Below are 25,931 nucleotides of genomic sequence, written 5' to 3' on the forward strand. Positions count from 1 at the left end.
CGCGACCGGCCACTGCACTCCAGTCTGGGCGACAGAGTGAGACTCCAACTCAAAAAAGAAAAAAAAAATCTCCACAAACCAGACAGCCTAAAACAACAGAAATCTTCTCTCACAGCCCAGGAGGCCAGAAGTCCTGCAATTAAGGTGGTGGCAGGGCCATCATCTCAGCAAAAGGCCACAGGGTACACACTGTTTCATGCTCTTTACTAAAGCTTCAGATATTGCTGGCAAGCTTTAATGTCCTTCTCCTCCTCCTCTTCCTCCTCCTCCTCCGCCTTCTCTCTCTCTCTAACTCCTATTATTATTATTATTTTTTGAGTCGAGGTCTCACTCTGTTGCCCAGGCTGGAGTACAGTGGCATGATCACTACTCAGGACAGCTTTGACTTCCTGGGCTCAATGTTCCTCCCACCTCAGCCTCCCTTTTCGCTGGGACTACAGGTACATGCCAGCACATCTGGCCAATTTTTTAATTTTGGGGAAGGAACGAGGTCTTGCTATGTTGCCCAGGCTGGTCTTGAACTTCTGGGCTCAAACGATCCTCCCGCCTGAGCCTCCCAGTGTGCTGAGATGACAGAAAGGCATGAGCCACCATGCTGGCCTCTTCTTATGAAGACCCCAGTCATTCTGGGCTAAGCCCATCCTACTCCAGCCCTGCTTCATCCTCACTTATTACATCTACAAGGTTTCTACTTCCAGATGAGATCACATTCGCAGGTGCATGTCTACCTGTTTTCCAGGGGGACACAGTTCACCCCACTTCAGTCACCTCCACCGTCCTGTGCTGAATTTCCGTGCAACCTCGCTCTGGCTTGTCTTGTCTCATCTCTTGCTTCCATGCTGCCTAGACGTGAACAAGTGTGCAGACACCACCACATGCCTGGCATATGCAACCTGCACCGACACCCCGGAGAGCTACTACTGCACCTGCAAACGCGGCTTCCTGCCCAGCAACAGGCAAGAGCACTGCAGGGGTCCCAGAGTGGAATGCAAAGGTGAACCCTCATCCCCCAGCGCTCTCCAGCACTGGGTAGGAAGGGTGGTGAAAGCGGGGTGGGGGTAGTGGATGTGGGTACTCTCCCACACCCCCAAGCATGATGTCTTTTCTCTCCCTCCCTCCCCCTCTCTCCTCCCTCCTCCTTCCCTTTCCCCTTCCTCTTTTCTTCCTTCTTTCCTTCCTTTCTTTCTTCCTTCCTTCCTTCCTAATTCTTTTTGAGTCAGGTTCTCATTCCATCATCCAGGCTGGAGTGCAGTGACACAATCACAACTCACCGCAGCCTTGACCTCCTGGGCTAAAGTGATCCTCCAGCCTCAGCCTCCCAAGTAGCTGGGGCTATAGGTGCACATCACCATGTCCAGTTAATTTTTCAACTTTTCTTTTTTGTAAAAAAGACTTACTATGTTGCCCAGTCTGGTCTCAAACTCCTGCGCTCGAGCATTCCTCCCTCCTTGGCCTCTCAAAGTACTGGGATTACGGACATGTGCCACCATTCCTGGTCTTCCTTCCTTCCTTCCTTCCTTCCTCTTTCTTCCTTCCTTTCCTTCCATCCATCCTTCCTTCTTTTCTTCCTTCCTTCTTTCCTTTCTTTCCTTCCCTCCTTCTTTCCCTCCCCTTTTCCTCTCCCTCTTCCTTCTTTCCCTTCCTCCCTCCATCCCTTCTCTGTCTCTCTCTTTCTCTCTCTCTGTCTCTCTCTCTCTCTCTCTCTCTCTCTCTCTCTCTCTCTCATCACAAAGATTATTCCTGGTCTCTGTAAACATGCTTGGACTTCCTCACTACATAGCAATTCCAAAAATGAACATCTCAAGAGGACCTGATGGAGGTTGTTAGGACCAAGGGTCACCTCCACCACAGTCACATGCCCACTTGGATTCATGGGCACAGACCCCGCCACTTGGTGGAAGGAGTTACTGAGGTCACATTGAACAAAGAGCACATGGGACAGGGGCCTGTGTTTCCACAAGCTTTGAGAACATTCCTCAATGTCTGGGCAGAGAAAGAGTCAGAGTTACACATTTGCCTCATGCCGGGTGGCAGGTTGAGTCTTGCAAAGCTTGTGGAAACACAGTTCCCTCTCTTAGTCCCCTCTCTTCTCATCCCTCATGCTGTGGCCCCAACTCGTTCTGCACAAATGTGCCTGGGAGGTATAGATGCAGCTGCCTTCCCAGCTTCTCTTCTCCCACTGGAGATGGCTGGACCTTAGGATGGCCAGGCAACTTCTCCTGCACAGGTAATGCTCCCGGGCTCCTGGGTGTGGACACCCACCAAAGGGCTGGACTCTTGCGCCTCTAAACATAGATACCCACTCTCACCCACCACCCTCCTTCACTGCCTCTCAGACATCGACAAGTGCCTCAGCCCCAGGCCCTGCCCCGAGCATTCCAACTGTGTCAACTCTGTGGGGAGCTATAGTTGCAACTGCCAGGTGGGGTTTTTCCCCAGAAACTCTACCTGTGAAGGTATGAAGGACCCGCTCTTAATTATCAACCTAATAGCTAATTGAGGTGCACCTTCCTGGCAAGTCATACGAAGGAGGGTTTTTTGTTTTTTGTTTTTGAGTTGGGGTCTCGCTCTGTTGCCCAGCCTGGAGTGCAGTGGCAGGATCATAGCTCACCGACAGCCTTGACCCCCTGGGCTCAGGTGATCTTCCTGCCTCAGCTTCCTGAGTAGCTGGGACTACAGGCATGTGTCACCGTAGCCAGCTAGTTTTTTTGTAGAGACAACATCTTGTTATGTTGCCAGGCTGGTTTTGAACTTTTGAGCTCAGGTGAGCCTCCCTCCTCAGCCTCCCAAAGTGTTGGGATTACAGACTTGAGCCATGATGCCCAGCCGGAGGGATTTTCTCACTTTAGGGATGAGAAGATGGGTACTAAGAGAGATGAAGTGACTTTCCCAAGGACATGCAGCCATTAAACAGGAGAGCTGGAATCTGAACTCCTATTGGGCTACTATGAGTCAAACAGAGGGTCAAGTTGTATTTGGGTATAATGGCATGATCTTGTTTCCAGTGTTATTAGGGGCCATTGGCAATGTTCAGAGATTTTTTTTTTTAGTTGGAGGTCATGCTCTGTCACCCAGGTTGCAGTGCAGTAGCATAGCCATGGCTTACCACAACCTTGAACTCCCAGCCTCAAGTGATCTTCCTGCCTCAACCTTCTGAGTAGCTGAGACTACATACACATGGCACCATGCCTGGCTCATTTGTAAATTTTTTGTAGAGACAGGACCTTGCTATGTTGTCCAGGCTGATCTCAAACTCTCATGGCCATGCCTCGCTTCAAGAGGGGACTAAGAGAAAGGTCTTACTGTGTGCCCAGAAAGAGGGGGAGAACCCTGGTAGGGGGAAGCATCAACCCCGTCTGCCACATATGACACACCGAGTGAGTCTCTCCCATCTGCAGCCTCTAGTCTGTGAGTCCTAATTTACCTGGGTTTTCTCTTCTACTCATCAGATGTGGATGAATGCACCAAGCCCAGTGCTTGTCCCGAGCACACGATGTGTGCAAACACCATCGGCAGCTACTCTTGTTTCTGCAACCCAGAATTCGAATCTGGCAGTGGACACCTGAGTTTCCAGGGCTTGGGAGGATTGTGTGAAGGTAGGTGGGATGTCCATTGGGGAGCCAGATCTGAGATTGTGTGCAAAGACAGATGAGGGGGTCAGGGTGGGTCTTGACTGAGTTTAAGACACTCATCTGTAAATCTGAAGCCAAGGATCATTCATTCAGTCAGTCATGAATTCAACAAATGTCTTTTGAGTACTGACTATTCTAGGTATTGATATAGCAGTGAATAACTTCCCCAAATACTACCCCATTGGGGGTTGGGGCTTCAACATCTGAGGAGGGATCCCCAAAACTCAGAATTATCTTTTGAAAGGCAGGCCCCTTGTAGTACGGGCTTCCCCTGCTAGGTAAGTGTTCTGGGAACCCATCAATATCAGTGTTTCAGCTAGCATTGTTGTTCAGTTTCAGTGAATTTTTTGGGGGGAAATTCTTTCAGCACTTTTGACCATTTGGTGATGGGTGATTTACACGAACAATGTGAGGCAGTGGAATTTTGATCAAAAACAGCATGATCCCCCCCATGTACCACCCTTCCTGTTCACCTGATGTCACCCCGAGCAACTTTTTGTTTCCCCAGATGAAAAAAGTTCTCAAAGGTAAACATTTTGATGTGCTAAAAGGCATCAAAATTGACAAGTTCAAAAACTGTGCTGAGCAGTGGAGAAAGCTGTCAATGGGTGTATTGCATCACACAGAGAGTACTTTGAACATGACTAGTAAATAAGAATAAATACACAATTTTTTCACTTTTAAATTTGTTATTTTAAAATTGTGGGGTAAAATTCAGGGTAGGTAGACATATATTCACTGTGCAGGTGCCCTTGTTGATGAGGTGGGCCCCCCCTTCCCCAGGCAGTTTCCCACTACTGCTGATCCCACTTCCTCATGCCCCTGCAGTTTCCTGCTATTGCCAATCCTTTTCCGATAGTATTACAACAGTTGTTCAAGGTCCACTTATGAGTGAGAACATGTGATACTCAGTTCATTGTTTCTGTGAAAGATCACTCAGTATTATAAATTCTAAGTCCATCCAGGTTACTACAAAGTTCATGCTTTTGTTCTTCTTTATGGCTGCATAATATTCCATTGTGTATATGTACCACATTTTAAAAAATTCAGTCCTCTTTTGATGGGCAACATGGATGGTTCCATGTTCTTGCTATTGTGAACAATGCTGCAATAATTTTTAATCAATGAATTCTGGAATTTTTTGGGTCCCCCGTGTATGAATTCGAAAGAGGAGCATTCTTACTGGCCAAGTCCAAGTTCATTCTGCCTGAGCACAGCAAATCAATCACAGTGACACAAGTTTTACAGAAGAGAAAAGATTTATTTGCAAGGCCACCAAGCAAGCAGCTCTTAAATCCACCTTCCTGAAGATAAGATATAGGGATATTTATGGCCTATGGAAGTGGGTGGTCTAAGGTGTAGGGAAAAATTACTGGCAGAGGGAAAAAAATGAAGTAACCGATTTTTATGTGCAAGTGTTGTCGGGAGTTCATGGCATTTCATAGGACATTTGTACAGAAAAAAAGGGTATTAACATGATCTGAGAGCACTTTTAGCCTTCTGATGTCAAAATGCCACCTCTGGGGCACTTAAAGGCTCAGTCAAATTGTCAGTGGTCTTAACAACTGAAGTGCCTATTACCATAGTGACGTATGAATGTTATCTATAAAGTAGCCTATGAGGGTTAAGTTTCAGTGGAGAAGCCTTCAATTACCACAACCTTCAACTCACAGAAAAATAATAACAAAAGCAAGCCAGGCAGGCAGATTGGATCCAGTTAACCCCTTGGTTTCAGCATCCTTCAATCTATAGCTCCCAGGAACAAACAGCTGTAAGAGACAGAGCCAGACTTTGAACCCAGAGTGTCCCTGTTCTCAATCCCTCCACTTGGTGCCTTTGTTTTTGTTATTCATAATATAGTGATTTCTAAGAGGGGAATTGAGATTTATCAAGGTAAGAGGTGGGTATGCAAGGTCAAGGATGAGGGAACAGAAGAGCAAGACAATAAGGTGATCCATGCATCAGGATTATAAATCATGAAGGGATTAGAAGTGAAAAATGAAGTAGGCGAGCTTGGTTGGGACCAGGTTCTCAGGCCCTCGTACATGTAATGAGGAGTTTGGATTTCATCCTGTGTCTTGGGGAGCCTTCTCAGAAGTTTTTCATGGCTCATGGATATACCTCTAAATGTTTGCTTTCTGAATGATGAAAATGTGTCTGAGAAGGTGAGGCTGGAGCCTGGGAAACACATTGGCTTCATTCGGTGATGTAACCTCAGCTTTCTTCGTTCTCTTGATATAGATTGTTTTTTTTGTTTTTTGTTTTTTTGCTTAGATGTAGATGAATGTTCCAGGAACTCAACTCTTTGTAGTCCCAATTCTGTCTGTATCAATGCTCTAGGGAAATACAATTGTTCCTGCATGCCTGGATTCTTTTCACCTGATTTTCAAACCTCTAAGGATCCAGAGGGTTTGGGATGTACAGGTAATTCTCCCAGCCATGCTGAGGGCTTCTCAATGGATATCAAACCATCCCTGTATTAGCATATTTTGCATTGCTATAAACAAATACTGGAGGCTGGGTAATCTATACAAAAAAAAAGGTTTATTTGGCTCGCAGTTCTGCATAACACTGGCATCTGCTCAGCTTCTAGTGAGGCCTCAGGGAGCTTTTACTCATGGCAGAAGACTGAGAGGGAGTAGGTGTGTCATGTGATGGGAGTGAGAGCAAGAAACAGAGAAGAAGATGAAGTGGTGCCAGGCTCTTTTAAACAATCAGTTCTAACTCATAAGGTGAGAATTCACTCATTACGGTGAGATGGTACCAAGCCACTCCCATGACCAAAGCACCTCCCACTAGACTCCACTTTCCCACTTTCAACATTTGGGGTCACATTTCACCATGAACTTTTGAAGAGACAACCACCCAGACTTTATCAGTCCCAAAACATAGTGACTTATAACCATGACCCCTTGTTCTTTCTCATGAGTCTACATGCTGAACACCTGATTCTGTTTCACATGGTGTCCTCTGGGGCTCTAAGGTGGCTGGAACAAACAACAGCCTCTTTGGCTCTAACTCACTAGATCTTGGTAGCACACCCCCATGTTGTGACAACCAAAAATGTCTCCAGATATAGCTCAGTGCTCCCTGGGAGGACAAATTGCCCCCAGGTGAGCACGACTAGCGTAACATAATAGACATTTTTCACTCGCGCAACAATCCAGCATGGATATACCTGGCTGGTGGGCAGCTTCCCCCCACGTGTTGATAAAGGGACCCAGTCTGTCTCCATCCTTTGGTTCTTCCTTTAGAGTCCCTGGTCCTAGCTAGTGGAGGGGAAAGAGACAGAAATTACACCCACTTCTTGACCACTGTTATTAAGTCTAACCAAAGACGCCTCCTTGCATGTTTTGGGTTGACCTGGATGTTTCTCTGTAACCTTTTGCTGTAACCTAACAGGGTATATAAACAGACTGTAGTCTACTTTTGTGTCAATCACCAAGTTATGACCTATCAAAGGTGGCCAGCTGTTCAAATGGAGATCAAATAAGGCAAACTCCAAGCTATAACCAATCTGGCTATTTCTGTACCTCATTTCTGTTTTCTGTAGATCATTTTCCTTTCTCTGTTTGCAAAGCTTCTTCTACCCCATGGCTGTGCTGGAGTCTCTGTGCCTGCTTTGGTTCAAGAGGCTGCACAATTTGCTAATCATTCTTTGCTCAGTTAAACTCTGTTAAATTTATTATTATTATTATTATTATTATTATTATTATTATTTTGAGTCAGTGTCTCACTCGGTCACGCAGCCTGGAGTGCAGTGACTGGATCATAGCTCATCATAGCCTTGACCTCCTGGGCTCAGGCAATCCTTCCTCCCCAGCCTCTCGAGTAGGTGGGACTATAGGCATGCACATCCATGCCTGTCCAGTTAAAAAAAACTTTTTTTTTGATAGAGACAGGGTCTCCCTATGTTGTCCAGGCTGGTTTTGAACTGGCCTCAAGCAATCCTCCTTCCTAGCCCTCCCAAAGTTCTGGGATTACAGACATGAGCCACCATGCTTGGCAAACCCTGTCACATTTAAAGAATTTAAATTTAAGAAAAAGAATTTAAATTCAAGAAAAAATACTTTTCTTTTAACACCACCTTGGCCTTGAAGTGACACGTATCACAGTCATCATATTCCATGGGTGAAAACTAATCACATGCTCCCATCTAGATGCAAGGGGTTCTGGGAAATGTAGTCCCTGACTGGGCCACCATTTTCTAGTGAAACATGCCTCTATACATTGGAAGGGGAAGCACAACTTTGTTGGACCATTCACCCACTCTGTGTCACACCCATTCTGTTCCCCACAGGTATTGATGAATATGTTGAAATGTGCCCTGGCAATGCAACATGCACCAACACTCCTGGGAGCTACTTTTGCACCTGCCATCCTGGCTTTTTCCCAAGGAATGGGCAGCTGAACTTCACAGACCTGGAAGTGGAATGTAGAAGTGAGCAGAGGATTTGCCTGAGAAGACGTTTCTCCTTGTTCCTCTTCTGAGTTTCTTAATATGCTCCAGTTCTTTGCAGATATTGACGAGTGCTCCCAGGATGTGTTGCCAGGCTGTCCAAATTCTGTCTGCACCAATACCCCAGGCTCCTACAGCTGTGGCTGCATTGTGGGCTTCCATCCCCATCCAGAAGGCTCCTAGAAATATGGCAACTTCAGCTGCAAAAGTAATAATCTTCTTGTCTGTCTTGGCAATGAAATCTGTGTCTTGCTTTGGTTGTGAACCTCTTATCTAGCCACCCCTGGACTTTTCTCTTACTTTCATCTCAGTCAGATCATTCTTTCTATTTTTAGTCATTCATTTACTCATTTGCTAATTTGCTCATTCAAAAAATGACTTTTGGAGCACCTATTAATTGATTAATTAAACAGGTCCCTGCACTAAGTGCTGAGCATTCCATCCTGGATATGAAGAGTGTGACATCTGTCCTCACGTAGTTTATAGTCTAGGAAAGGATCAAGGGAGCACACACAAAAATATTTAACGATAAAGATAGTGGGTGCAACAACTGAGAAGTCATACTGAGCCTTCGAGTGGCAAATGGGATATTAAATATGATCCAAGAAAATGATATTTAATTGGAAACTTGAAAGAGGAGTAGGAATTTTCTGGAAGAAGAGTGGAGATCACAGGCAGTAGTAGGTGCAAAGGTCCTGAGGCTCATGCAATTGAGGATAAGGGGAAGTGACATTAGATGTATCTGGAGAAGAGGGCAGGAGTTAGGTTCTGCAGGACCCTGTGTGCTTAATGAAGAATTTTGGAGTTTTTTTTTTTTTTTTTTTTGAGTTGGAATCTCACTCTTGTTGCCCAGACTAGAGTGCAGTGGCATGCTCACAGCCACCACAGCCTTGACCTGCTGGGCTTAGGGGATCCTTTCACCTCAGCCTTCCAAGTAGCTGGAACTACAGATGCACGCCACCATGCCCAGGCTGGTCTCGGACCCATGGGCTCAGGCAGTCCTCTCACCTCAGCCTCCCAAAGTGCTGGGATTACAAGCTGAGCCACTGCATCTCATTTTTTTTTAAGAGACAGGGCTTCTTTCTGTCATGCAGGCTGGAGTGCAGTGATAAAATCATAGTTCACTGGAATGTCAAACTCCTGAACTCAAGTGATCCTCCTCCCTCAGCCTCCTGAGTAGCTGGGACTACAGGTGTGTGCCACCATGACTGGCTAACTTTTTCCTTTACTTTTTGTAGAGATGGGGTCTTTCTTGCTGGTCTCAAACTCCTGGCCTCAAGCGATCCTTCTGCCTCAAGCTTCCAAAGCACTGAGATTGCAGGCATGAGCCACCACACCCAATCCAGAGTCTTTTTCCCCCTCAAGAACAATGAGGAACCTTGAACAGTTTAAAACTTTTTAGAGACAAGATCTTGCTAAGTTGCCCAGGCTGGTCTTGAAGGCCCAAGTTCAGGCAATCCTCTCACTTCGGCTTCCCAAAGTGTTGGGATTACAGACGTGAGCCACCACGCCCAGCCTTATCAGACTTATTTTTTTTAAAAAAAGATAATGCTTTTGGTTTCATTGTCTATTTTATTTTCACAGAGAGCTAGTGGGGTAGTACTGGGTTCCTTATCTGGTATGATCATCCCTCTGTCATTCATCAAGGGCCTCAAGACTTTCCCCATGATGAACTGACCTGACTGTTCTTCCCTTTGCTGCAGATGAGTGCACTTCTTGGACAGAAACCAAATCCAGGAGCTACTTTCTGGGTGACCTTATGCAAACTTCCCTTTTCTCTTTTGAGATATCAAGAGCAAGGTGATCAAGGAAGAATGCATCAAAGAGAATGTGACCTTCAACTTGAGAGCCAAGGGGAATGAGATGAAGATCAACTGTGCTACCATTAGATGCGGGGGCCCAGCCCCTGCAAGTTTTGGGGAGTCCCTTGGATGATGTGGTGGCGTCGGCAAATCTGTAGGGACAGATATTAAAAGAAAGAAAGATGGAAGGATAGATATAAAGAGGAAGAAAGAGAAAGAAAGAAAGTGGACAACTGTTCAGTGAAATGAGCAGAAGCTGCTTATTGAAAGTTACAGCAGGTATTTATCCCCAAATTTTAGACAGACAGTTTCACAAGTCTTTCATGTGAACATGAAGCCAGGTACAGGAGGGGCATCCCCCACCCACCAGATGTTTTCTCAGGTATGAGGAAGGACAAACCCCAAGATTGTCTTATTGTTCCCTTTGTTAGTTAATGCTCTTCAAAAGCAGTGCAACAATCCCTACTAGCCTAATGATGCTCTGATAATCAATAACTTCTAAAGCTCACTCAATACCCATGAAGACTAACTTAAACTTTATTACCTTTCTATTCTATGCCAATACTACTTACACAATGCTACAGAAGCTCTTAAATATAGCTTAAACCAATTCCTAAAGAATGTGGCCCAGGCCAAAGATCATGCTGGGCTCTATAGGATGTGGCCCAGTCCAAGGTTCACAGTGGGCCACTTTTTGGAACAATAGACTACAATCTCTTAACAAAATGGCTATTCTAAAGTCCTATATATCTATCCTAATTTCTATGAAAGTTTCTAATTCCTAATCCTAATATATAAAGCTGATCATCAGCAGCAAAGCTTCTAAAAATAAAACCCAAATATAAACTGTAAATGTACTAAGGCCAAAACCACAATCATAGAAAATGGAGACAATGAAATTTCTAAAGTTAACTGTATTCTTATTAAACCTCAAAATATCATGATTGGTCATGCTTGAACTAACATGATTCCCTGACGTTAACATAACCTATTCTACAATACTTTTTATGAATAAAATAAATTCAATTTCTATAATAAATAGAAAAAAAACCCTACACTAACTGTAGCTAAAGCCAGCCTAAAAGAATGCAGCCCAGTCCAAAGTATGCACTGGGCCCTCAGGAATGTGGCCCAGCCCAAGCTTTGTGCTGGGCCATTTCTGTTAACTCTTAATAATCATCTATACCATTGAAAAGCTGAAAACAGCTCTCCATAAGTATATACTAATTCTGCAAATATGCTTTAAAATCTTATAAAGAGGCTTGTATTGTGTAAAAGGCTCCAAAATGTGACCTGAGTTTGAATTATATCTAATATCTAAGCCAAAACCGCAGTCTATGGGAAACAGGAACAATGGGTTTCTAGAGTGAGCCATGCCTGTCACAGTCACAGAGCCTTCAGCTTAGATCAGCAGAGTTCCTTTAGGTTACTTGTGCTGCATGGTAAAAGGAGGAGGAAAATGGAGTCAACAGCTCCCGAACACATCCTAGCGGTCTCGGGGTCCACGGCCCTCCCTGATCCCTAACGCTCAGTGGGCCTCCGTGGCTGGCTCCCAACAATTAGGGAATCTGAATCTACAGGTATGGATCCACCCCCAAGAATCCAGATTATGGTGTAACCAATCACCAGGACCGATTATGTCCTAGGTGCCTGGGCCAGCGCCAGGGTATTGGGAAACAATGACAACCAAAGCAGAGATGGCCCTGACCTGGAGGCTTGAGACCTCCATTGTCCTATAGTGTAGCCACTGGTCGCATTTGGTTCTTGAGCACTTGAAATGTGATTGACTATGTAGCAAATCCTCACATGTACCCTATGACTCTAAAATTAAAAAAAAAGAAATGTGACTAAGATGAGTTGAGATGGGTGTGCTGTAAATGTAAAACACATATCATATTTCAAAGACTTGATACAAAGAAAGAAGGGTGTCAAATATCTCACTAGTCATTTTTTTATATTAAAAAATACTTTAAAAAGGATACCTACTTGACATATATTTTTAATATTTAAAACATCAAATTTACATGTTGAAATGATCATGTTTTACTTATATTATTAAAATTAATTTTATCTGTGCTCCCTACTTTGAATCAATAATGTCACCTGACCTGAAGCCTAGAGAGTCATTTGTTACTTGTTAAAATTCAAAATTACAGGCTGGGCACGGTGGCTCAAGCCTGTAATCCCAGTACTTTGGGAGGTTGAGGCAAGAGGATTGCCTGAGCCCAGAGGTTCAAGACCAGCCTGGGCAACTTGGCGAGACCTCGTCTCTACAATAAATTAAAAAAACTAGCTGGGCGTGGTAGCATAGTTCTGGCTCCTTGGAAGGCTGAGGCAGAAGGATCACCGGAGCCCAGCAGGTTGATGCTGGGGTGGCCATGACCATGCCATTGCACTCCAGCTTAGGTGATGGAGTGAGACTCCGACTCAGATAATAAAAAATCAAAATTACATATGTCACGCACTGTATTTCTACAGGACAGTGCTTATCTGCACTAGGGGCTGGCAAACTTTTTCTGCAGTGGGGTCAGTTGGTAAATACTTCAGGTGTTGGGATCAATACAGTCTCTGTCACAATGACCAACTCTATCATTAAAGTGCAAAAGCATTAGTAGACAACAGGAGCTGGGCACCATGGCTCATTCCTGTCATCCCAACACTTCAGGAGGCCAACATGGGAAGATTGCTTGAACTCAGAGTTCAAGACCAGCCTGGGCAACATAGTGAGACCTTGTCTCTACCAAAAAAAATTTAAAAAGTAGCCAGATGTGGTGACATGCACCTGTAGTCCCAGCTACTCTGGATGCTAAGGCAGGAGGATCACCTGAACCCAGGAGACCAAGGCTGCAGTGAGTTGTGATTGTGCCATGGCACTCAAGCCTGGGCAACAGAGTGAAAACCTGACCAAAAAAAAAATTAAGACCATAAATGAAGGAGGAATGATCACCATGGATACCACAGATATTTAAACAATAATAAAAAATATTAGCTATTATAAAAAATAGACAATATGCATATGAATGGGTCTGGGGGTGTTACAATAAAACTTTATTGACAAAGAAGAGGTGACCATCAGATTGGTCTGAAAACCATGGTTTGCTGCCCCCTCCCTGGTCTAGGTATATGCTGAACATTGTGATTGATACTTCAGTGTTAAAACACAAGGTGCAGTGTGGATGAGATAGTCAAGCTAAGCCCTGAGGAATAAGCAGAGAAAGCAGGAGAGGGTGTGGCAGTCCATGCCATGGCTCTGAATTGAGAGAAGAAGTTTGGCGTGTTCATGGCACTAAAAGGGGAATAAGGTTGGAGCACCATGGAGGCCAGAGTGGGAAAAAAGAATTGTGGATGTCTGTTATGTGCGGACTGTCTCCTGTCTCCTGTGGACTTTGCAAGGCACATAAAGCCTTGGAGGGTTTTGTATACAGCAGGAAGATGATCTGACCATGACCTCCAGGCAGAAGCTTTTTGAGAAAGAAACCCTTTGGCTGCAATATAAGCAATTCACTGAAGGGGTGAGGCTGGGTCAGGCGAGGACATTTGTGAGGAAGCCAGTGACCAAGGACAGTGTGGTGATGTTATGCTTGGTTTAAGGCCCCTGAAGGGATAAGTGGAGAGGAGACATGAAGACAAAAGATTTCGGTTTTGGGTAGAGAAGAAATCAAAGATGACTCTCCAGTTACCAGTTAGGTGACATCGTTGATAGAAAGTATGAGATACAGGCCGGGCACAGTGGCACAGGCCTGTGGACCCAGCACTTTAGGAGGCCAAGACACGAGGGTTGCTTGGGTCCAGGAATTCGATACCAGCCTGGGCGACATAGAGAGACCTCAGCTCCACACACACATAAAAATACAAAATTAGCTGGTAGTGACGATGTGCACCTGTAGTCCCAGCTACTCGGGAGGCTGAGGTGGGAGGATCGCTTGAGTCCAGGAAGTTGAGGCTGCAAAGAGCTGGGATTGTGCCACTGCACTCCAAGCCTGGGCAACTGATTGAGACCCTGTTTCAAAAGGAGAAAAAAAAAAAAGAAGAAAAGAGAGCAGGGAATGCAGACAGAAGACGATGGGAGAGGGAGCGCTTGGTTTACGGTGTCTGTGGTGACATCCAAGAGGTCTCTCCATCAGCTTGAAGGTGGTAGATGAAGCCTGAGGGATAGCGTCTGCTGGTTGGGCCTGGAAGCAGGCCTGGGACACATCTCTGGAGACCATCAACATTTAAAGGAGAGAGCCCACCAAAGAAACTGAAAAGAATCACCATATGTGTGGGTGGAGAACTATTTCCCACCACTGAGTTGTACTGTCCCTTAAGAACACAAATCCAAAATTCTCCTTTGGATTCGGGGTCTCATTCTGGCCCAGGCTGGAGTGCAGTGGCACAACCACAGCTCACTGCAGCCTCCATCTCCTGGGCTTAGATGGTCCTCCCACCTCAGCCTCCCAAGTAGCTGGGATTACAGGCACGTGCCACCATGCTCAGCTACTTTTTTGATTTTCTGTAGGGACAAGGTCTCACTGTGTTGCCCAGCCTGGTCGTGAACTCCTAGACTCAAGCGATCCTCCTGCCTCAGCCTCCTGAGTAGCTGGTATTATAGGCATGAGCCACCATGCCTGGCCCAAAATTATTCTTAAATGCAGCTAAGATTTCTCCAGGTAATAGCACCTCAGAATTTTTATAATATTCTGGTAAGGGGCAGTGATCTGGAAGGCCACTGGTATTTCAATCCTCAGGGGATCCTGGTGAGGTGTGTGAGATATTAAAGTATGTGCTTGGTGTGTGTGTATGTGTGTGCTGTATCATCTATAATCACTATCGAGCAAACATTTCTCTTTTGCTTTTTTCACTTGGGGAAACCCACAGGGACCACCGGAGTAGTTTTTGTCTCCTTTGTGGACATGGAGTCTGTTTTAGAAGAATGCTTCTTTCAAGACCCACAGGCCCCCTGGGCCAACTCTGAGAGGAAGTTGAAGATAAATTCCCACGTTGTTGGGGGCATCATGACTGAGGAGAAGAAAGATGGGTTCTCAGATCCAGTCATCTACACTCTAGAGAACACCCAGGTTTGTGAAGAGATCTCCTTGTCTCTCTGTGGCCCTCTATTTGTGTGTGTGTGTTGGAGTCTCACTCTGTCACCCAGGCTGGAGTTCAGTGACACAGTCACAGCTCACTGCAGCCATGAACTCCTGGGCTCAGGTGATCCTCCTACCTCAGCCTTCTCAATAGCTGGGACTACGGGTGCACACCACCACATTCAGCTATATTTTTGACTTTTATTTTTGTAGAGCCAAGGACTCGCTATGTTGCCCAGGCTGGCCTTAGAACTCCTGGCTCAAGCAATCCTCCCTCCTCGGCCTCCCAAATTGTTGGGATTACAAGTATGAACCACCATGCCCAGCCCTCTCATTTTTTACTGGAAGTCATTGTCAAGAGAGCAAGGTCCTGCTATGTTTAGCAACTCAAGCCAATTCCCAGACACCCCCTTTAGAGGAATGAGCTCTTCCATTGTTACCAAACCAAACTATGTTCAATTTTCCCACGTGCAACCGAAAGCTAAACACCAAAACATCTGTGTGTGTGTGTTTGTAGAGAAACATTTATTTCAAGACTCAGACTGCTGTGCAAGGAGACAGCACTCTGGCTCAAATCTGTCTCCCTGAGCAGGGGTTGGGGTGCCAGGGGGTATGATTTGACTAGGTCTGATCAAGCAGTGATGCCAGGGGTCAAGCTGATGGCGTCCTGGATCCTGCCAGGCTATGTCCACTTCTTATTCGGTCCCCATTCCTCCGTTAAAGCTCTAGTAGGTTCTGCTTGTGGCTGCATGCATGTTTCATCTGGACATGCTCAGGTTACCTGACCTTCAACCTAGTAGGCCATGGCAAAAGAAAAACACCTCCTAACTTTGTTACATAAAAGTTGAATCAGGGCTGGGTGCGGTGGCTCACTCCTGCAATCCCAGCACTTTGGGAGGTCAAGGCAGGAAGATCACTTGAGGCAAGGAGTTCAAGGCCAGCCTGGACAACATAGTGAGCCCTTGTATCTACAAAAAATAAAAAAATTAGCCAGGCATGGTTAAGGCGTGTGCCTGTAGTCCCAACTACTTAGGACCCCAGAAGTTGGAGGCTGCAGTGAGCTATGATCGCACCACTGCACTCCAGCCTGGGCAACAGAACAAGACCTTTAAAAAGGTCTTTTAAGCAACACTCTTTTAAAAAAAATTGAACTAGCTTAGTCTTATGCAGTTATACTGTTTCTACATGGCGGTCTTTCATTCAGCAACTGGTAAGATATTTAGTTTAGATTAAGTAATATTAATTTAGGAGCATTCATGGATTCATGGGAATTTTTTGTTTTTGTAGAGATGAGGTTTTTTGTTTTTGTTTTTTGTTTTTTTTGAGTTGGAGTCTCACTCTGTCGCCCAGACTGGAGTACAGTGGCCGCTCCCGGCCACCGCAGCCTCGACCTGCTGGGCTCCGGCGATCCTTCCGCCTCAGCCTTCCAAGTAGCTGAAACTACTGGCGTGTGGTACCACACCCGGCTAATTTTTTGATTTACTGTAGAAATGAGGTCTCGCCAATCAACCTAGTAGGCCATGGCAAAAGAAAAACACCTCCTAACTTTGTTACATAAAAGTTGAATCAGGGCCGGGTGCGGTGTCTCGAGCCCGCGGTCTCAGGCAATCCACTCACCTCAGCCTCCCAAAGGTGCAGGATTATAGGCTGAGCCACCAAGCCCGGCTGAGATGAGGTTTTGCTACATTGTCCAGGATGGTCTTGACCTCCTGATCTCGGGCGGTCCTCCCCCCTCAGCCTCCCAAAGTGCTGGGATTACTGGCATGAGTCACATGCCCGGCCCACAGGTAGTTTATCTACACTAACTATGTTCAAGTCCAGTGTAGAAACATGTCTGACATCTAAAACATTTCCTTCCATGCCTGCATATTGAAATATCAGCATTTTTTCATCCCCTACAGAACATAACCTGTCTTTGCCTGCAATGACCCTTGAGATGGTCACATTGCATCCATTTGAGGGGGTTCTCATGTGTCCAGGGCTTTTGTTTTTCGGCCAAAGCAGAAGTCTGAGAGGCCCATCTGCGTTTCCTGGAGCACAGGTGAGGATGGTGGGAGATGGACATCCTCTGGCTGTGAGATCCTGGAAGCCTCCAAGCCTCGAACCATCTGCAGCTGCAATCGTATGGCAAACATGGCCATCATCATGGCTTCTGGGGAGCTCACAGTCAGTGCTGGTGACCTTCTTGGGTTCCCTGAGGATCTGGCCCCAAATCCAATGGGATGTTTTTTTTTTTATTGAGACAGGATCTCTGTCACCCAGGCGGGAGTGCAGTGGTGCCATCATAGCTCACTGCAGCCTCTACCTCCTGGGCTCAAACGATCCTCCCATCTCAGCCTCCTGAGTAGCTGGGATGCAGATGTGCCACCACATCTGGCTACCCTTTTTTTTTTGAGTTGGAGTCTCACTCTGTTGCCCAGACTGGAGTGCAGTGGCTGCTCCTGGCCACCGCAGCCTTGGCCTGCTGGGCTCCGGTGATCCTTCCGCCTCAGCCTTCCGAGTAGCCGGAATTACAGGCATGTGACTTTTTTTTTTTTTCTAATTTTATAATTTTTTTTGTAGAGATGAGGCCAGGTGCAGTGGTTCATACCTGTAATCCCAGCACTTTGGGAGGTCAAGCCAGGAAGATTTCTTGAGGCCAGGAGTTAGAGACCAGACTGGGTAACATAGTGAGACCTTGTCTCTACAAAAAATGAAAAATTAAAAAATTTAGCTGGTTGCAGTGGCACATGTAATTTCAGCTACTTGGGAAGCTGAGGCAGAAGGATCACCTGAGTCAAGGAGGTCGAGGCTGCAGTGAGCTGTGAACTTGCCATTACACGCCAGCCTGGGTGACAGGATGAGACTCCAGTCATTTTTGGTAGAGATAGGGTCTCGCTATGTTGCTCAGGCTGGTGTCAAACTCCTGGCCTCAAGCAATCCTCCTGCCTCAGCCTCCCAAAATGCCAGGATCACAGGTGTGAGCCACTGCACCCATCCCACTGGGACAATATTGACTAAACATCTGTTATATGTCCACCAGGGTGCTGGGCATTGTGGAAAGGAGTTATGGAGACAGATGGGGTGACTGCACTCCAGCCTGGGTGGCAGAGTGAGACTCCAACTCAAAAAAATAAATAAAGCCCCTGCAGAATTCACAAACTGATTGGGAAGCCACAAAACTCTATAATAAATGACGAAAAAATGCTCCTAAATGGATGAAGGCATCAGAGATCTTATGTAAAGAGCACCTGGGGTGTGCTGAACTCTTTATTTTAAGTGAAGTGGTGTTAGACCCATTTCATAGGAAGGGGGACAAAGGCTTGGTAGCCTGGCCTCGTCATGAAGCCAGTAATTTCTGGAGGTGGGATTCAAACTCAAGGAAGTCTGACTCCAAAGGCCTCTTTCCATTAAACCACACAAGTGGAGGAAGAGGTCATGCTGTAGGAATTCAGAGCTGTTCTGATGAGAGCTGGTGATGGATTAGGGAGGAAATAGTGTGTGAATGAGCCTTGGTGAATGGGCAGATCAGGCAGAGCAGAAAGACCTCCTTATCAGTGATGTGAAGCATATTCTTGTCTAGATTCTGTTATACCACATGGCCAAGGACGTAGAAGGAGAAAAGAGTTAGTCCAGGTAATTTTTTGGGTATTTTTTTGGTGGAGATGAGGTCTTGCTATGTTGACCAGGCTTAATTCCTTGCCAGAAAGGCCCTAAATGCTGTTCTGAAGACCAGTGGCTTAGGATTTAAGAGAATTGGGTTCAGAGAAAGACTGGTCTAGTCTCAAGGCCCATCTCTATCACTTCCCAGCTGTGTTTTCTTGGACAAGTCCCTCAACCTCTCTGAGCTGAGTCCAGCCCTCTTGTCTCAAAAATGAGAATGAGAAAAAAAAGCAACAACAAACACTTCTATAGGGCACAGTATTAAGTATTTTCATTTAATCCTCCCAAAACAACCTTATAAGGCAGTTATTATTAATATTCTCTTTTTAACAGATGGTGAAACTGAGGCACAGAGAAGTTAAGTGTCTTGTCCTAACTCATCCAGCTAGAAAACAGCAGAACTTCAGTCTGTTTTCTTAACCATTTTGTGGCACTGTCATAGAGAAGAGCTCATGAGATAGTGCCTAGCATATCTTTAACACACAGAAAGCATTTAAATAAATTAAAATTAGTTTAAAAATGAACTATGGTGGTGGCTCAAGCCCATAATACCAGCACTTTAGGAGACTGAGATGAGGGGATTGCTTGAGCCCACAGGTTTGAGAACAGCCAGGGCAACTTGGCAAGACCTCATCTCTACAATAAATCAAAAAATTAGCCAGGTGTGATAGCAAGTAGTTACAGCTACTTGGAAGGCTGAGGCAGAAGGATCACCGGAGCCCAGTGGGTCGATGCTGGGGTGACCAGGAACATGCCATCCGGCCTGGGCAACAGAATGAGACTCTAAATAAATAAACTATGAATAAATGGCACGGGGGAAGGACTTAGCTTGTGATGTTCCACTCCCAGAGGTTGGAGCACTCCTGCATGTCTGTGTATCAGTCATGATTCAGTGCAGGAAGCAGCAACCACTCCAGGTGTTTTGAGCCGAAAGGTATTTAATGTAGGCCATTGAGTGCTCACAAAATTGCTGGAAGTGGGTGGAGGAGTTGAAGTCACAGGGCTGCCACTTGGATTTTGGCTTCAAGGTCATCCCCTGCAGCTGTCATCCAGAGGTTAAAAATCTCTGCCTCCCACCCCCACGGTCCCCACAAAATGGCAGTTGGACAGTTGAAATGTAGAATTCAGCCACGGCTCTCTCCACAGCCTGCAGAAAGTTGATATTTGCCTCCCTTCTGGCTTGTAAGACTTTCACAGATGCATCTCACAGGAGGACCTTACATCACATCTAAGACCCCCATCCTGAAGGATTCTGGGAAATGTAATTTGTAGACATCCAGCCCCAGTAGAATATGGGCTGGGAACAGGTGCTGGTGGATGCCAGTGGATTGCAAAAGATGCTGATGGACAATGTCTAGTTCACTCTGAGGGCCAGAGTGCCCAAGCCAGGGAAACAAAAAATGGCGGAAACACTAAAAGGCATCAAAATGGACGAGTTCAAAAACTGTTTTGAGTAGTGGAAAAAGCATCTAGAAAGGAGTATTGCATCAAATGGAGAGTACATTGAAAGTAACTGAAGTTTAAACATGTAAGAATGAGTACACAATTATTTAGAAATTTAAATTCTGGGTTTTTGGGGTCCCCCTCGTATATTACACATATGCCTATTATAATATATGAGCATTATAATATGTATTATATATACAGAATTTTGCACCTCAAACCACATGAGGAATGTTAAATGCCAATCTGAGGTCTTTCCTAGGGTAGTTGAAATCTTCCATTTTTTGCCTAATGACCCTCACAGGAGACACTAGTGCACTGTCCCCCAACCTATGAGCACCCCTTTACATTATTCCTCTTCCATTTTCTCAGATATGAAGCAGTTTCTTTTATCATTTATGGATCTCTTGGGGATTTTCTGAATGGATCTTTTTTCAATAAGAGTAGAGGGATGCAGGATCTCACAGTGAACTCTTGTGTCCTGAGTGGCACCATCGGTTTAATGGAAAAAGTTTCTCTGTCTGAACCTGTGGTTCTGACTTTTCAACATACTCAGGTGAGCAAAACCCAGGGCTGGTCCTCTCTGCCATGCCCTAAAGGGTGAGGGTGTTTTATCAACTTCCCTGTAGGGGCTGAATCTAAGTCTGATCATTCAGAGGTAAGAGAACTGACAATAAATGTTGAGGCATCTTCAGTGGCTAGAACAGCTGTCACCAAAAAGTCAAAAGATAAGTATTGATGAAAATGTGGGGAAATGCTGATGGAAATATAAACAGGTATATCCATTATGAAAAACAACATGGAGGTTCCCCAAAATTAAAATAGAACATCCTATAATTCAGCAGTCCCAGTTCTGGGTATTTATTCAAAGGAACTGAAATCAGGATATTGAAGAGATCACTGAACCTGCATTTTCATTGCTGCATTATACACAAAAACCAAGATATGGAAATGACCTAAGCATCTTTCAACAGATGAATGGGCAAAGAAAATGCTATATTATGTATAGCCTTTCTAGAATATATAAAATATATATTTAATGAAGTATCATTCAGCCTTAAAAAGGAAAAAAATATTTCTACCACTTGCTGCAACATAGATGAAGCTGGGGGACTATTTTGCTAAGTGAAATACAAAAGACATGTGTTGGGAGCCGGCCGTGGAGGCCTGCCTGAGCGTTAGGGATCCAGGCGGGCTGCGGACCTTGAGACCACCAGGCTGGTTCAGTAACTGAAGGCCCACTCACTCCTCCTTTCTTTGTTGTTTAGCATTACCCACTGGCAGGGATTTTGATGATCTAAGCATGAAGTTATGAGAATATGACAGGCATGGCTGACTCTAGGGATCCAATATTCCTGTTTCTCACAAACTGGTTTCGGCTTTAAACTTAACACAGTTCAAACTCAGATCACATTTGGGAGCCTTATACATAATACAAGCTTCTTTATAAGATTTTAAAATATATTTGTAAAATTAGTATATACATTTAGAGGGCTGTTTCCAGCGTTAGATGGTATACCAGAAATGGCCCAGCACAAACTTTGGGCTGGGCCACATTCTTTAGGAACTAGTTTAAGCCATAATTAAGAGTTGTTTATAGTACAGGTAAAATTAGCACAGATAAGAAAGATATTAGGATTTCAGTCAGTTATATTGCTTTTGAAGAATATAAACCAAGCATGAGGAACAGCGAGATAACTTTGGGATTATCCTTTCTCATGCTTGGGGAAACCGCCTGGTGGGTGAGGACGCCCTCCACCCACCTGGCTTTGTGTTCCTGTAAAACTCTTGTGATTTGATTAAGATTGTACTTTCTCATGCTAAGGAAAACGCCTGGTGGGTGAGGACGCCCTCCACCCACCTGGCTTTGTGTTCACGTAAAACTCTTGTGATTTGATTGGGATTGTCCTTCCTCATTCCTAAGGAAACGCCTGGTAGGTGGGGGACGCCCCTCACCTACCTGGTTTTGTGCTCACGTGAAAATCCTGTGATTTAACTGTGAAAATTTGGGATAAAAGACTCATGTTTGTTCCCAATAAACGGCTTCTGCTCATTTCACTGAACAGTTGTCCACTTTCTTTCTTTCTCTTTATATCTATCCCTCCATCTTTCTTTCAATATCTATCCCTACTACAGAATCGGCTTCTGCACTAGACAGAGTCCAGTCTCTTTCTTTCTCCTTATTTCTCCAGAATATTCGCCGACGCTGCCACCTTCCAGGGACCCTCTAAATCTCTTTTGGGGGGCTGGCCCCCCATAGACATGCACAAAAGAAACACTGCATGATTTTACTTATATCTAGACTCTAAAAGAAAAGTTGAACTCATAGCAAAAGAGAGGAGAATGGTGGTTGCCAGTGACTGGGACGTGAAGGAAATGCGAGAGATATTGGCAAAATATACAAACTGTAAATTATCTGAGGAATAAGTACTTGAAACCTAATGTACAGTATGGTGACTTTGGCTAATAATAATATTAATCATGTATTGAATACTTGAGATGTGCTAAAAAGAGTAGATTGTACGTGTCTTCACCACAAAATGAACAAACGGTGACCATGTGAGGTGATGGATGTGTTAGTTTAATTATGCTAACCATTTTATAATGTAGACAGCCATCAAAACAATATATCATCTAACTTAAAGATACATAATTACTTATTTGTCAATCACACTTCGATAAAGCTTGGGAGTCAGGGAAGAAATGTCCAGACACTCAGAGACTGTGGAAGCTATTCTCAAGCTGAAGCCCAAAAGTCAATGCAAGATGACATTGCTGAGCTTAGTGAGAGCTGGAGGCAGGGAGGTGGGATCGCCCTGCAGGAGGAGGAGACAGTCTGGACATCTGGAAGAAAGGCCTGACTTCTCTCTCTTCTCTTGTTCAGTTATCACTCACTAGCACCTCTTGTTGTCAATGGTTACGACCCTGGTGAGGTAGTTCATAAATTCAATCCCTGGGCATAGTGATGGCCAGAGAAGGGCAGAATAAATGAAGAAATAAACCCCACAACAGGTTTATTTGATGGGAGGCTCATCCCCACAAGTGTTGGGAGGCTCTTCCCCACAAGTGTTTTCCAAATCCAGTTTCTAACTCAGTGCCTCGTGATAATTCCACATAGTTAAAAAATAAAAATAAAACGAACAAAAAACAAGAAGGGACTCACTTTCACACTATTCTCTTTCCAGCCTGGAGAAGGAACACAACCTATCTGTGTTTCCTGGGAAGAATCAGAATACGGGGTGGCTGGTCCACAGAGAACTGTTCTCACATGTACCGTAACTATTTTCATACCAAATGCAAGTGCTTCCACCTGTCCAGCTTGCCGTTCTTATGGCTCTTTCCCCCAAGGTACCAAGATTCATGGTCCCTTCCTTGTTACCTGTCTGTGTTCCAAGAAGTTGTAAGATCATCCTCTGCATTTCTTAGAAAAAGATTCTAGGATAAGGAGCCATGTGGTGGTAGCATCCTTGAGAGGGAATTCCAGGACTGGGGCAATGAAATGAAGATAAAACAAGAAACAGGAGTATTATCCAGCCAGTTACCACTGTGGGCAATCTGACCTTATTCTCTCTTTGAGACTCTGGGAGTCAGTAGAACTCATACTTTAGAGTCGTTCTAAATGTGTGAGGAGGAGGCTGGGGTATTTATACACTGACTCCCTTTAGTCATTTGCTGAGAGCTGTACCCAGGAGTGTTTATTATCTGACACTTCCATGGGATGGGCAGAGTGAGCTCAAGCTACCAAGGAAAGCCCTCAGACATTGGGATGTTTGCTTGGTAGCCTCTACAGTGGTGAGTTTCATGGGGATCTGGAATTGAAAGCAATGTGTTACTCTGCAAAAGAAAGAGTATCAGTAAACCTCTGTGGTCAGACTAGAAGGAAAGTCACTAGTTGTCACCAATGACATAGCATAGCCCTCTCCACTTTCCATGTCCCAGCTAAGTCTAGGATTGCTCAGGTGTAAAGAAATTTACTGACCTCCCCCCCCCAGTTTACTTTTAGATTTTATTTATTTATTTGTTTATTTAGAGTCTCACTCTGTCACCCAGGCTGGAGTGCAGTGGCATGCTCATGGCCACCACAACCTTGACTTGCTGGACTTGGGTGATCCTTCCACCTAAGCCTTCCAAGTAGCTGGGACTGCAGGCGTGAGCCATGATGCCTGGCTACTTTTTTTGATTTATTGTAGAGATGAGGTCTCACCAAGCTGCCCAGGCTGGTCTCGAACCTGTGGACCCAGGCAATCCTCTCATCTCAGCCTCCCAATGTATTACGATTATAGGTGTGAGCCACTGCACCTGGTCTTGGTCCCATTTATGAATCATTTCCTATGTAACAACCACTGTGCTGCATGTATTATATGCATGGCCTCGTTTTATTCCTCTGCCATACATTTATTGAGTGCCCATTGTATGCCATGTGCTGTTCTAGAACTTCAGAATACAACACAGAGCAACACAATTATAAAAAATATTCCAGCCATCACAGAGATTACTTTTGAGGTGTCGTGCTGTCTAAAAGAATCACTAACCACATGTGACTATTGCATGTGTGGACTGCTGCACAGCCAAGGAACTAAATTCTTAATTTTATTTTATTTTAATTGATTTGAATTTTAAAACTAAAGCAGTGTAAAATATATTTCTCTTAAATATACCCTATTGTTTGGTTAAACTTCATTTCACTTTCCCCCACTGAAATGACAGTGTCTGAAATGAGATGTGCTTTACGTATAAAATATTTACTAAATTTCAAAGCCTTAATATGGTAAAAAAGAATGTAGTATAGCTCGCTAATAATAATCTCCATTTCCATTGATTACTGACACTATTTTGAACATACTCAGTCCAATAAAATATACTATTAACTAAGTTCGCCTGTTTCTCTTCACATTTGTTAATGTGGCTACTGGAAAATTTAAATTACACCCAAGACTCCCAAGTCCTATTTCTACTGGACAGCACTAGACTAGTTGTTTTAATTTTTCAAGATTCCTGCATGATGAATGCCATTACTGCCCCTGTTCAGAAGATGGAAACACCAAGTCTCAGATAAGTGAAGTCACTTGCTTCAGGGACTGAGCTAGGGTGCCCATCTGATGGAAAATAACAGCACAGTTGGAAGTTATAATGAGTCCTTCTTTGGTAACTTGCAGGAGGACCCTGTGCTGACCGTCATCACCTGTGTGAGGCTGGTCATCTCTCTGCTGTGCCTGTTCCTGGCAATTCTCACCTTCCTCCTGTGCCGACCCATCCAGAACATCAGCACCTCTCTCCACCTAAGCTCTCCCTCTGCCTCTTCCTGGCCCACCTTCTCTTCCTCATGGGCATCAACAAAACTGAGCCTAAGGTAGGCAATTGTAGAATTACCTCATTATTACAATCATATCTAGACATCTTGTCCTACAACAGGATGGGAAGAGAAGCATTAATCAGCAGCGATGGTGTCGGGGGAAAAGTAAGAGTCCCCCTTTCAGCTCTCCTCCTGTATAACTTTTGGAGGGACCATTGAGTGATTGACAGTCAAACTGATAGTATTAGATAGGGTAACAGCAGCTGCTGTAACAATCAACTCCAAAATGTTAGAGACTTGGCACAATAGGAGTTCATTTTCCCTTTTGGGTCAGTAGAGGGTGAGCAAATAAATTTGCAGAGTGTCTCTCCTCCACCTCAGGCTGATGGAGGCTCAGACATTTTCCATACACAGACTCCAAGGTCATCCTGGGGTTCTTTCCATTTTAGACAACTGGGTGGGTCGGGGGGGAGGGGGGGTGGAAGAACATGGCAGAGTCCCATAGGGGAAGTTAATAAGGGTCACACCAGGAAGTTATCACTTCCCCTCACATTCTGTTGGCTAGAACTCAATCACATGGTCCCAAATACTGCA

General features: G+C 44.8%; 1 protein-coding gene across 1 annotated transcript in view; it reads left to right on the forward strand.

Moving 5' to 3' along the window:
* Positions 1-25,394, forward strand: part of LOC103261886 (adhesion G protein-coupled receptor E1-like) — a gene marked incomplete at its 3' end in the record, with an annotated part of 44,550 nt that extends 19,156 nt beyond the window's left edge. Inside the window, 11 exon segments of the mRNA XM_008059476.2 lie at positions 848-994; positions 2,337-2,456; positions 3,450-3,596; positions 7,933-8,073; positions 8,153-8,299; positions 9,878-10,013; positions 11,457-11,473; positions 14,751-14,945; positions 16,950-17,125; positions 25,201-25,324; positions 25,327-25,394. Of these exon segments, the coding sequence (XP_008057667.2) occupies positions 848-994; positions 2,337-2,456; positions 3,450-3,596; positions 7,933-8,073; positions 8,153-8,299; positions 9,878-10,013; positions 11,457-11,473; positions 14,751-14,945; positions 16,950-17,125; positions 25,201-25,324; positions 25,327-25,394 (1,418 nt within the window).
* Between the last annotated feature and the right edge of the window lie 537 nt (positions 25,395-25,931).

Source organism: Carlito syrichta, unplaced genomic scaffold, assembly GCF_000164805.1.
Source record: "Carlito syrichta isolate Samal-C Ts95f unplaced genomic scaffold, Tarsius_syrichta-2.0.1 Scaffold304155, whole genome shotgun sequence".
Classification (NCBI taxonomy): Eukaryota; Metazoa; Chordata; class Mammalia; order Primates; family Tarsiidae; genus Carlito; species Carlito syrichta.